The 13,687-nt window shown below is 38.4% G+C and overlaps 1 protein-coding gene across 2 annotated transcripts in view; it reads left to right on the top strand.

Moving 5' to 3' along the window:
- The window catches only part of LOC124798242 (asparagine synthetase [glutamine-hydrolyzing]), a 227,438-nt gene that overhangs the window by 199,196 nt on the left and 14,555 nt on the right, over positions 1-13,687 (top strand). The window contains exons 10-11 of one of the 2 annotated variants that reach the window (XR_007016927.1): positions 1,658-1,801; positions 4,055-4,259. Coding sequence is in view for 1 of the 2 variants with exons in the window: in XM_047261559.1 (XP_047117515.1) it covers positions 1,658-1,801; positions 4,055-4,193 (283 nt within the window). In the remaining variant the exon portion in view is untranslated. The remainder of the gene's footprint in view (positions 1-1,657; positions 1,802-4,054; positions 4,260-13,687) is intronic. The other variant, XM_047261559.1, reaches the window with a different exon arrangement.

Genomic DNA, 13,687 nt, shown 5'->3' with positions numbered 1-13,687 from the left:
CTCACAGCCAGAAGTCACGCAGGTTAAGATCAGGTTATCGTGGACTGCTAGGCTGTAGGGAAACAAAGTCTGATAATTCTAGCATTTCCAAAACGCCTCTACAGCAGCTGCTTGACTGGCTGTGGAATGTGTGGAGGATGGCCATCTTGCTAAAAATTGTCCTACCCTTACATCCATGCCACTGAAGGATTGAAATGACATTGGTGTGCAAAAGACTCTCATAGTGTTTGCCAGTATCAGTACAGGTAACAAGACTGCAGGACTCATCTCCTGGAAAAAATATGGCCTTATGACAATGCTGTCAACCCCAACCAGACAGTAAACTTGGCAGAATGAAGTGATGTATGTATGGGTTTTCCATTGCTCATATTCTGCATATTGACATGACTATGGAGATGGAAATGGGCTTTGCCTGTCCACAGAATATTCTATGGCTATTCATTGTCTACTTCCATGCATGCATAAAATTCCAGAATGAACATTTGTCTTGCTGGCAAGCCAGCCAGAAGCAGCTCCTGAACATGGGTGAGTTTGTATGGCTCGCAACATACAATGTTTCATAGGATTTTATGCACTGTGGTCACAGGCATTTCTAACATTTGGGCAGTTCCCCATGCACTGCATGTTTGCACATCAACACGCAACCCCTCCTGTAATACTGTGGCCACATCTTTGGCAGATGTTGGATCAATTACTTTCCTCCCTCTACCACATTACACTGCAGAAGAAACTGTCTTTTCGAATTTCGTAATCATTTTCCCCAGACCCTTAAGAGACACTGGACCAATGCCTTCTTCATATCCTTGACTGTCCAGAACTTCTGCAGGGCTACTGGCACACATCACTGTTCTGCAAAAGAACTTTACCAGCAGTGCACGATCCTTCATGGAGACAGTCATGTTGAACATATCAGATGCAAACTTCTCTCTCTCTCTCTCTCTCTCTCTCTCTCTCGTTCCATGACATAACCCCCTGTCTCTATAATATGCTGTTCAAATTTGATATCATTCTGAGTTGTGGTTCTCTTTCTACAGCATTTTGAAACTGGAACTTTAACTATAGATATCCTATATTACATTTTAAAAACTGGTTCCAAGATCTCTGTCTTATCATCATATTATCAACCTTCCAATGTCTCCAAGTCTCGTCCACATATACAAACTTCTTACATGATCCTAATCAAGTATAATCAATGATTACCTTAAGCTGTGCACAAAATTCTACCAAGTGGGTTTCTCTTTCATTCCTGTATGCAGCCCCTATTCCATGGTCTAGTATTTTTCCTTTTCCTCCTATCAAATTCCAGTACCCATCACAAATTTTTGCCTCCCTTAACCGTCTGGATAATTTTTTTTCTCTCCTAATACATGATACATTCTTACAGGCTCTTCACAAATATTAACAATTTATTGCAAATAGTTTGAATTTGACTACCAAATCATTGATTTTTTTATCTTTCAGAAACATTTATGAGAATTTAATATAAATATTTTGCAGCTTTTACATCGGGATTCAACTAAGAAAAAGTCCTAGTACACATTTGAAGTGCAGTAGACCAGCTGAAATGAAGCTAACACTTGTCAGATGGGAGAGATTTGTTCTTGACTGAAAGATTTTGTTAATGATTTTTTTTAACACATGTCTCTTTATGTTAAAGTGATGGTGTTACATCAAAGAAGAAGTCCCTCTTCAGTGTGATACAGGACATTGTGGAATCTCAAGTGACTGATAATGAGATGGCTGGTGCATCCAAAAAGTATCCCCACTGCACACCACCTACAAAGGAAGCATATTACTACAGGTCAGATAATTTTCTGTATAAAAAGGAAAACTCATTGTGGAAATTGTTTAATGCAGAATATGTGTCGGCAAGGACTTATCTTATGGACTTTCTTCTGAGAGGAAAGATGAATTGATTTGAAGGAGTCCACTCAGAAACCTGATTAAAGAGAAGTGGATGGAGACAAAGATGAAGGCTCATTCTTCATCTGGGTTCTGTGTTACTTGCCTGTTCACAACCTCCTCCACTGACCCAAACCAATTTTTCTTTCCTCCTTGATGAAGAAGCATTAGGTTATGGAAAATGGGAGTGCTAAGATATATTTTTGTGTTTTTCTATTGATTGTGCTGATAGTTGTGCTCACCGCAAGTTCAGATATTTTCCAAAATTTTGGAACTGGTAGTTTAAATGGCATAAATTATTTTGATGTAATTGTCATTCAATTGCATGATTAATATCCCATTCCAGTTACAGTATACTCTTATGCATTACACAGTTTATGCCTACATATCAATTTTCATTATAGTATAGTATTTTCATTATAGTGTGATATTTTGTATAAATGTGTGCATGCCTATTCAAAGAGAGGCTCACTAGAGTAATTTTTAAAAAGAATGTAAGTAATGCAAAAACAAAAAGGTTTTGACATGTTAGGATGTAAATAAGTGTGCCAGTTGTTAAGTTCATAGTTTTCTGGGTATGAGACTGACAGAGAATGATTTAAGTCTTCATTAGATATTAGTAGTTTGTGCGATCTGGTGCTTTAAAAAATAATGCTTGTAAGGTTTCTAAAAACAATACTAAATGGAATTACGGTTCACAACATGAAGATTCTGCTGAATTAAATTTTTATTGAACTCATCTCATACAGAATGATAAGTGGAATGGCCAAATAACTAAAACTTAGACCACTAAGGCTACTCCTGGAATCAGTAAAAACTGATTTAATTTGAAAAGTGTGTGCACTTTCCTGTCATGTACTACATCTTGACTGGTATCATCAAATGATCCTACTTTTTTCTTTCAGTACATTTATTTCCTCCACAGAACTAGTTGTGATTCATACAATTTGTAATGTGCTTGACAAGGCAGTTGCACTTTTCTCTTGTCTATATGCACAAGTTAAAAATTTTAATTAATATTAAACAGTGGAAAATCTGGGATGGAATAACAATATGAATTAGGGTAGGTTACTAATGACCACATAGGGGAAGGAAGGAGGATTATGGTTTGACATCTCATTGACATAGAGGTCATTAGAGATTGAGCACAAGCTCAGAATGTTTCAAGGATGGGGAAGGAAATCAGCCACCCCATTTCAAAGGAACCAGCCCAGTATTTGCCTGGATTGATTTAGGGATGGAAAATGTAAACCTGGATTGCCAAATGTGGATTTGAACCATTTTCCTTTTCTGAATGTGAGTCCAGTTTGCTAGCCAGCCTAAAGAATAAGTCACACAAAAAGCAAGAGGCAGCAGTAGAAACAGAATAAATTTTGAATAACAGAGATGAAATTTCCACAAATGTTTGATTGCTACACACACACACACACACACACACACACACACACACACACGTCTCCCTACATCGTGCCCATTCGACTGAGCACAATGTCGGGAGACAGGTGTGCCCGCACATTCATGGATGTTTTCTTACTAATTTGAAAAAGGAAGTGCATTCCTAAAGCTAGCCAGTCTCTGTACCTGTTGTTTGTGTACATATTAAAGATGCAGTGCTTCTGCCCTTCAGTGTGTCATCGCCTTTATTCGTAAATAATTCTCAACTAGAATTTTCCATACATTATTATATTACTGCATGTGTTATTTTTGAGGTTGATAAAATGAAGAAAATAAATTATTATTCAGAAATGAACAACCTGATTATGGTAATTAATAATAAGACTCTTTGTGGCTTTGAATAAAGAATAATCAGTTACAGCAAATTTTTACAAAAACTTTATTGACAGCTTTTGTCCCAAAATTTGGAGTTTAGCTGAAAACAGAATGAATTTCATCTCATTTGGGATCACCATTAACACAATAATTAGATACATATAATACTTACCTTCTACACAAGATTTCTAAAAACTTATTTATGTAAGACTGCTGATGAGTCTTGCCCTAGCTCACTTGCAGCATAACCAGTAATTTGGGCCAATTCATTTTGTAGTCTCTCACTTTCTTTGTTTAGTGTTAATAAATAAATATTCAACTGAAAAAGTCTTTGAAGACCTGAAAGTAAGAAATGTTTTTACCATATGATTAATTATTCCAGGAAACAGTTTGAGATGCAGTTTCCAAATCAGTCACACCTGATACCATATTTCTGGATGCCACGATGGGTGACTGTTAACGATCCGTCAGCACGTTTCATCAGTCACTATTCAGCAGACAGTGACAGTGCCCAAGGATAATGGCATTGCTCATCTGATGTAAGAACATTGCTAGAAAAATGCAGGCAAAGCTTGGTTGGATAGCTGGTAAAAAAAGGAAAATCAAGTACTAGCGTAACAAATTACATAGATCACATGTAAAAGTCCATTTTCTAGAAACTGGAGGCATTGTTTAAATTGACATTTATATTTAATTTGTTTTCTACAGATTCTCTGAAAATATTGTGCACTGTACAATCTTTATAATGTTTAATGAAGGATCATTATTATACATGTATTGTGGTATTCAGCTATGTGTTTCTGTATAGCTTATACATCTTTTATAATGTCATCTTTTTTTCATATCACTTGGAATTCTGGAATAACATCCACTTGGCCGGAAGCTTGTCCAACTCGTCTCCAATTCATTTTTCTTATAAATAATTTAAAAACATTTTATTAATTTGCAGTGAATGTCACCAACGTATTTCAAGAGTAGCAGAATTTTACATAGAACAGATGTTGTCTAACACACACCAATTTCTTAAATACAAGTTTTCCTGCAAGAAAACACTCAATGCAGAACTGCAAATAATCAATGCTAGAGAAGCAGTGATTCCTGAAGTTGCTAGAATGGATCTACACATCAGTTCTGGTCAAATTCAAAGAGAAGTTGTTATCAGTCAAACAATTATCCTATGTATTGTTCACAGACCTAAATATTACCCATTCAATATTTACCTACATCAACAGCATTGTTGTTTGAAATGCTGTCAAAGGGTTCTCTAGTAAGATAAACTATTGTTTACTAATGAGGGCACTTTTGCAAACCACAAGGAACACTTAAGTCACCAAATAGGATCATTGTTAACCAGATTGATTTTGTGTTGATTTATGCAAAACCCTAGTTGGACCTCTTGGATGTGAGGATCCTCAGGAGCCCCAAATTGAGATTCATCACTGTTTGATATGGGCACAAGTGAAGGCTAGAATCTCCAGTACCTCTAAAGGAATCCAAACCAACAAACAGAAATATAATGTGGCAGTTCTAAAATCATCTGCAGTTAGAAGGCAATACCAAGAATAGATATCACTGATCCTTAGAAGAGCTGAAGAGTTTGACAACATTGAGAATCAATGGTAAATGATGAAGAATGCAGAGGCGATATTGGCAAATGAAAACACAAGAAACTGAAGCAATGTGCATAAGATCTCTCTGGTTTGATAAAAATAACATGGCATGAAGAAGAGCTTTACAATCAAGCTGTACAAGAGCAATGGTGGAAGATCATAAAGAAAGAAGTAGGACAGAGAAATCAGAATGAGATGCGAAAGTTTTATAGGCAGGTAATAGCTGCTCACACACCCTACAGTGGGGAAAAAAAACTAGCTTGATAAAGGATAAAGCTGATAAAACTGTATGTAGCGTGACAGAGATGTGAGACATATGGTTGCCAACGTTTTTATAAACTCCTCAACTCTAAGAGTGATACTAAGAGATCTCTTGCATGTACAAGGATTAAATGACTTGGACAAAAATACTGCCCTGTGAATTTTGGAAGAGATGAGAATTGCTTTGAAGTAACTGACGAGCAATAGGTCACGAGGCACAGAAAATATTCCAGCAGAACTGTTCAAGCAAGGTGGCAGTCAGTCAGAACAAATTCTCCTAAAATTGGTAATTTCAGTATGGGGTAAGAAGACAAAGCTCCAGCAATGGAGAGCAGGAATTATATGCCATATATACAAGAAAGGAGATCGGCTGCTAAATTTTATATCCCAAGTATTCCCCAACATACTCTTTGACTGTATCCTCCAATTGTTTGGAAAGAAATTAATGCATACCAGTGTGGATTTATCACAAGTAAATCAGATCGGATTTTCAGCCTAAGGCAAATTTTAGAAAAGACAATTGAATTTGTGATTGACACACACCACCTTTTCATAAATTACAAATCAATGTATGATAGCATAGATAGAGAGCAACTGTGCTGTGCCTTGACCGAGCTAGGAAATCCTGAAAAATTGTTAAGGCTTACAAGAATGACCATGAATAAGCTACAGAGTAGTATAAGAATGGGAGGAACACTGTCTGATCCACTAGATATATATGATGGTGTAAAGCAAGGAGATGTGCTGGCATGTTTCCTGTTTAATGTTGGCTTGGAGGAGGTCATGAGGGACACAAAAATGGTGTTTTGTAAATCAGAGCAGATATTCAGATTATGCTGATGACATAGATATAGTCACAAGAACAAGGAAGGGGGTGGAGGAGACATTTATCAAAATTGAACAAATCACACTTGAGCAAGCCATCAGGAATGTGGGACAAAATATCAACTGACAGAAAACAAAATAAACTGCTGTAGGGAATGCATGCAACGAGAATGTGCCACTCTTAGAAACATTGGGCAATTATATTTTTGAGAGAGTTGAGCAGTTAAATGTCTGAGATTGACAGTTGTCCCCTCAAATGACCCATCTTATGAAATTAAACAGATTAATAGCAGCTACCAGAGCCTATTTTATATTAAAAAAATATTTTACTCATGGCTCTTAACGTGTGTCACCAAATTAACAATTATAAAACACTTATAAGACCAGTACTTACATATGCCTTGGAAAATTGGTCAATGACATCAAAAATCCACACATTGGAAGAATAGTCTAATCAGCCTGATTAAGATGGGTGGAGAATGTGGCATAAATGAGTGATAAGGAAGTAAATAAAAGAATGTTAGATGGAAACCCAGGGGGTTAAAGATGACCGAGTCGACTGAGAATCTGGTGGATAGATGGAGTTATGAAGGACCTGCAGAAAATGGGCTGCAGAAGATGGAAAGATGGATAGATTGGCAGAGAATTTTTGAAGATGCCAATGTTCACAATGAACTCTTAGAGTTGAAGAAGAAGAGGATTAATTGGTAATGATGTGTTAAAAACACTTGAGATTCTTTTGAATTTTGATACTGATAAACTTCCTGGTGTGCATATATTGTGAAATGCGACTGCTGGAGAAGGGCATGCTTCATCTGTGTATGACACACTCACTGAATAGGGCCTTCAATCCATTATTAAAGCATTAATTTTGGATGCAACAGCATCAATTATAGTAACTATTAGAGATGTTTTGTTTCAGAATATTTTAGAAAGAAACCTCTTGTATTTACCTTGCAGCCATTATGCATAAAACCATTCTCAAAAGTCCAGAATGAAATTTCCACTCTGCAGTGGAATGTGAGCTGATATGAAACTTTCTGGCAGGTTAAAACTGTGTGCTGGATCGAGACTAGAACTCGGGATCTTTGCCTTAGGCAAAACATGGTTTATTACTTGAAATAGTTGTGTACCGTGCTGTACCCAACTTACAGCGTATGAATTTCAGTGTTCTTTCAAAGCTATATTAATGTCAGCTTACCAATTGTGATATAACTTGTGTAGCTTTACCAAATCTGTAAAGATGTTTCCAAAATGAATTTTTCACTCTGCAGCACAGTGTGCACTGATATGAAACTTGAAAAGGTGTTACTAGTACCTGTCTCCTAAATCTATTGCTTTTGCAGTCTTTGATCCTATTCCAATGAAAGTGGTCAATGCACTGGATTATGGGGTGGAACCATCTGATGTAAATATTAAAAAGAGTACAAGAGGGAAATACTGAAATCTCTGAAATTATCAATAATGGAGTAAAACAGTTTGTTTCTAGCTAAACAATAGTAGTTTTTTTTTACCATGTTTGACTAAAGTGACAAGTTTCTTGAGACAGTTCCTTCACAAAAAGAGACATCAACCAGTCATGAAGGACTACAAAAAATTGTTTATCAGAAGCAGTATGTGCTTCAGGTTGTACTCAAATATCATCTAAATTTTCAGGGCCTAAAAAGGAGATTCATTGAACAGTACAGATTAGTAAAGAAAAAAAAAATATTTTCTCATCATTTTTTCTCCACTGACATTTTACATAGTAGTATTATACACTCCTGGAAATTGAAATAAGAACACCGTGAATTCATTGTCCCAGGAAGGGGAAACTTTATTGACACATTCCTGGGGTCAGATACATCACATGATCACACTGACAGAACCACAGGAACATAGACACAGGCAACAGAGCATGCACAATATAGGCACTAGTACAGTGTATATCCACCTTTCGCAGCAATGCAGGCTGCTATTCTCCCATGGAGACGATCGTAGAGATGCTGGATGTAGTCCTGTGGAACGGCTTGCCATGCCATTTCCACCTGGCACCTCAGTTGGACCAGCGTTCGTGCTGGACGTGCAGACCGCGTGAGACGACGTTTCATCCAGTCCCAAACATGCTCAATGGGGGACAGATCCGGAGATCTTGCTGGCCAGGGTAGTTGACTTACACCTTCTAGAGCAAATTGGGTGGCACGGGATACATGCGGACTTGCATTGTCCTGTTGCAACAGCAAGTTCCCTTGCCGGTCTAGGAATGGTAGAACGATGGGTTCGATGACGGTTTGGATGTACCGTGCACTATTCAGTGTCCCCTCGACAATCACCAGTGGTGTACGGCCAGTGTAGGAGATCGCTCCCCACACCATGATGCCGGGTGTTGGCCCTGAGTGCCTCGATCGTATGCATTCCTGATTGTGGCGCAATTCGGCGGTACGTCCACCCGGCCTCCCGCATGCCCACTATACGCCCTCGCTCAAAGTCCGTCAACTGCACATACGGTTCACGTCCACGCTGTCGCGGCATGCTACCAGTGTTAAAGACTGCGATGGAGCTCCGTATGCCACGGCAAACTGACTGACACTGACGGCGGCGGTGCACAAATGCTGCGCAGCTAGCGCCATTCGACGGCCAACACCGCGGTTCCTGGTGTGTCCGCTGTGCCGTGCGTGTGATCATTGCTTGTACAGCCCTCTCGCAGTGTCCGGAGCAAGTATGGTGGGTCTGACACACCGGTGTCAATGTGTTCTTTTTTCCATTTCCAGGAGTGTATATTAAACTGTTAAATTTAATACAATAGATTTAATTATTAAGTTGAAATTAAGTACATCAGTGTAATACTTTTTTAGATAAAACTAAAGTAGATTTTTTCCCCTGATAAAAAGGCATAGGGGCATAGCTTTCTTGTCTCTTATGGAGCCCAAATAACACACAACTCATTTTTTAATCCTATGTAACCAAACTAGAGGGTAACACAAAAAAATCAGACTTGAAAATTAAGAGCCAACTTAGGTTCTGTTGGAACCTAGTTTTTTTCCAAAATATTTACTTTTGCCTGAAACATTCTTGTAGTAGTAGTTTTTATTCAGTGTCTAAATGAGTTTTGTTCCATATAAATAGGAATGGAATTTCATTGTGGTAAAAACTACAGCCACAGCTTTATTTTCAGTTTGGGTGGGAGCAGTTTCTTTGAGCTGTCATTAATTTTTTAGCTTAGCTAAACTAACCTACCTAAATTCAACAAAATTTATTTTACACAAAAAGATTTGTCACACTGTCAGATCCTGCAGGTGTGGCAGTGTTTCAGTTGCTGTTAGGTTCTTTTTCTATGGTTTTGATTACTAGTTTGCTATGGACCATTCCTTTTTATGTAACATCCTATTAAAAAAACAAATGCCTTTTTTTCAGGTTACATTTTCTGTCAATACCCTGCAGTTGGCTAAATACAGCATGCAAGTTATTCAGATGCTCTTGTGACAATCATGTCATCTAAATAATTCTCACAGCACAAAGTAGTTGCTGCGATATATTTTTTGGAAAAAAAAAAAATCATGCACTAGTACTCAAAAGGAATGGTGCAAGTGTAATTAATAACATGTAAGAGAATACTAGTTTTTGTGGAAACTCACAATCTAGTTACCACGAACATATTTTTCAAGAAGTGTGCCCCCCATCTTTGGACATACTACAGTGGCAGAAGTTTGACTTGCTTCTAGTGTGAAAACATGATCAAAAGCTGGTAATAGATGCAAAGGCCATTCCCTACACTGCCCAATTGCATTACAAACGTGCAGCAATATTCTAAAGAAGGAAGAACGGTGTGGCCCAGCACGGATAAAATGGTGGTGGTTCAAGGAAAGAGAGAAAGATATCATCTCAAATATCCCTTCTCCACCCCATACTGACACTGAAACACTGTGAGGTGTATTAAAGGAAACTATTCAAGCAGTCACCTGTGAACAAATACATATATCAAAGCTGGAAGACCTCAAATAAATCATCAGACATGGTTTTTTTCAGGGGATCTTAAGAACAAAGTGAGAGCAGAAAAAAAGTACTGTCACTAGTTCCTTGCTTCAAAAACAAAACTGAAATATCTACTGTGATGCAAAGAAGGCAGTTGCAGCAGCAAAATCAGCTCATTACAGCAAGATTTATGAAAGGTCTGGCACACCACCTGGTAAGCAATATACCTGTTGCCTTTTAAAGGAGTGGCATCAGCATACTACAGACATACAGAATTTCTGTGGCATCGGTGATGAAGAAGGTAAACTTACTGTTGACTGAAAGATGGCAGCAAAGCACCAGCATTGCCATTTCGAGGCAGTCTTCAATGAAGAGTTCCCACACTCCCCAGTACAATAGTTGGCACCCATTCAAGAATTCATCCTGTCAGTCACTAAGCCTAAAGTTTTAGAGCCATAGGAAAGGCGACTGGCCTACCAGCAGAACTGTTGATTGCAAGGTTCTGGGAGGCAGCTAAATGTCTGACAGTTTCCTCAACAAGATCATTGAAGAGAAGAATATACATGCCTGGGGGCACTTAGCAGTATGATCCCAATTTGGAAACAGGAGGTGAGTCTGCTTAAATGTTCCAGCTACTGACCTGTATGCCTCCTATCATCTACAATGAAGATCTTAAAGCACAGCAGAATATGCAAGGTTGTCAGTATTACCACCAGTCCTTGAAATGTTGCTTTGTAAAAGGTTGTGAGATCACCAATGCTATTTATGGAACTCACTCACTTATTGAGAAACACTGTGAGAAGTCTACGAAAAGTCAGTTCATTTTCCTGACTGATTACCAAGGTGTCCTGCATGGTTTGCCCTCTGAGAGGATGAAGTACCTGATGAACTGACTGGATGGGTCCAGGTGCTCTACCATAATCCTGTAAATCAAGTTCATTCTACTGTTGGAGCACCAGCTTACTTTCCTGTTTCTGTGGGTGTCCATCAAGGACCAGCTCTTTCTCCCCTTCTGTCCATCGTAACAATGGACACGATAACTAGAGATCTTCAGAAATTAGCACCTTGGACCCTACTGTATGCTGATGATGTTATACTGGCTACTAAAGACAAGAAAATCCTTCAACAAAAAGTTTAAGCATGGAAAAACTGCTTTGAACAATCTGGTCTGTGGCTCATTATAAAGAAACTTAAATACCTGCCAACAGAGGCAAATAAAATGGGCACAATCAGGATCTATGGTATAGATCTGCCAAAGAGAAACAGCTTCAAGTATCTTGGCTCAAAAATCTTGGCTCAATTTCTGAAATCACAATCTTTGTTATCAACGCTTCGGCTTCAATGGCAGACAATGACTGATGTGCTTTATGATGAGAAGATCCTGGACTGACTCAAGTCAAAACACACTGCTCTGCAGTCCACCCATTTGCCTTGTACAGTGCAGAATTTTGGTCTTCAACAAGAAAAGCAGGGCAACAACATGCTGTAATGGGCACCAAAATGCATCAGTGGACAGCTGGTCTGACACTTGATGATTATGTGACTAATGACAAAATACACAAACAGTATGGAGTGTCCGATATGTTGCAAAGATGAGGAAAAGTTGTCTACAGTGGTATGGACATATGCTTCAAACAGACCAAGATACAATTGCAAATTGTTAATTTTTTTTTTTTTTTGAAAGTTGATCGCAAGCGACCTTTTGGGAGGCCAAGACTGAGGCAGTGTCAGCTAGCTACCTCTCATGTTGACCTCAAGATAGTGGGCATTGAGTCAGACCAGGCACAAGATTCTGTCAAGTGCAGACAGAGAATCAAAAGAGTGGAACCTGTGGGAAAACAGTGAGGAGGAGGAGGAGGAGGAGGAGGAGGATGAGGAATAAGAAATTTTTTGATTCAGTGTTTAGTGGTAACTGGTACTTCTGTCTTAGATAAATGATTCACATTGACTAATTTTGATATCCATGTTTCGGCCAAGGAGCAGGCTAACACTCCACTAGGGACTGTGAATTGATTATAGACCTGAAATCTCCAAAAAGTTACAATGCACAGCTTCCTGTTTTGAGTCATACTTTACATATGATCCAGTTGCTCACATTTATAGGTTCAATAACTCTAAGATTTTGAATTTAGTCTAATTCACTCCTTTGATTACTGCTTTAACTGAAACTACTACTGGCAGTACATTGCAAAATTACATATTTTGTTGTTTTAGAATAATATGGGCTATAAAATTCCTGGCTCCATTCAATGGTTCCTCAAATCCTTCCCAAACCTCTTTTAATCTGCAGAAAGTAATGTCTTGTCGCACTAAAATAATTTGAATTTTGATCAGCAAACCAAAAACTTATGAAACTGTCAAATCCAAAAAATATTTGCCACTTCCCTTTTAGCCACAACTTAATTAGGAATGTTGTGTCCCACTTGCTTGCAATTGGCTTCTGTTCCAAATTTATGCTTGGTTCGTATTCTTTGTTTACTGTATGAAATTAACCTGTAGCCAGCTCATGACAACAATGGTGAACCCATTCTGTAATATGTTTTGACATTAATTAACACTGTCACTGCACAGATATCTAATTGAAATGATGCTGGGTGCTTATTCATGTGAAAAGTTGCTGACATTTTACAATATGTACTGGATGCAGGGTGACACTAGCTTCTAATGTGTTCATTGTTCCATTACAACATCTTCATCACTTAAGTATAACTGTACTTTCCTTTGCGAGCTAACATTCCAAAGATGTTTGGGCTCACATGCGGTTCCTCTTCATCAAAATGTCTTGGCTTAAACTTCTCTAGGGGTTGAACCATACATGTCGCATTACATGCCCTAAATTAGACACTTGTGACCTTTTGGTTAAATTGTCTGGCTGATGGCAAGTTTGTGAAATTGTATGAAACAAAGTTAATGTAACATCTAATCAGTAATAATAATATCGGGAACTAAATTAATGACCCGTAAATGATGTAGGCCACACAGTTGCGATATGGTTAGAATAATGTTTATTCAGAAAGCAAACTTATAGCGAAAGCGGTCGTATTTAGAGTTGCTGTTATACTTGAGCGCATATCCATTTGATACAGTTCGATCATTCACAGTCTCATCACGAATTAGAAGTCCAATACTCCACCTCGTTAACTACGTGGAAAGTTAGAGTTCACACCAGGTGCATGGCTGCTCATCGCTCAGAGACTAAGTCCTGCAATACCACACAACATGAAATTTTCTAAGTCATTTCACTTCCTAGCTGCCTGAAGACCTACTGTCCACTTTCGTGTCTCAATCTGAACTATCCACTCTGCCCGTCCCCAGCCGCATTTCCTGTGCACCGAATATCCTCGCTCAACCGACTAGGGGCGTTCCCT

The sequence above is a fragment of the Schistocerca piceifrons genome, chromosome 5, assembly GCF_021461385.2.
Source record: "Schistocerca piceifrons isolate TAMUIC-IGC-003096 chromosome 5, iqSchPice1.1, whole genome shotgun sequence".
Classification (NCBI taxonomy): domain Eukaryota; kingdom Metazoa; phylum Arthropoda; class Insecta; order Orthoptera; family Acrididae; genus Schistocerca; species Schistocerca piceifrons.
Note: the sequence above shows the minus strand (reverse complement) of the source record. Positions and strands in the feature narration are given on the sequence as shown.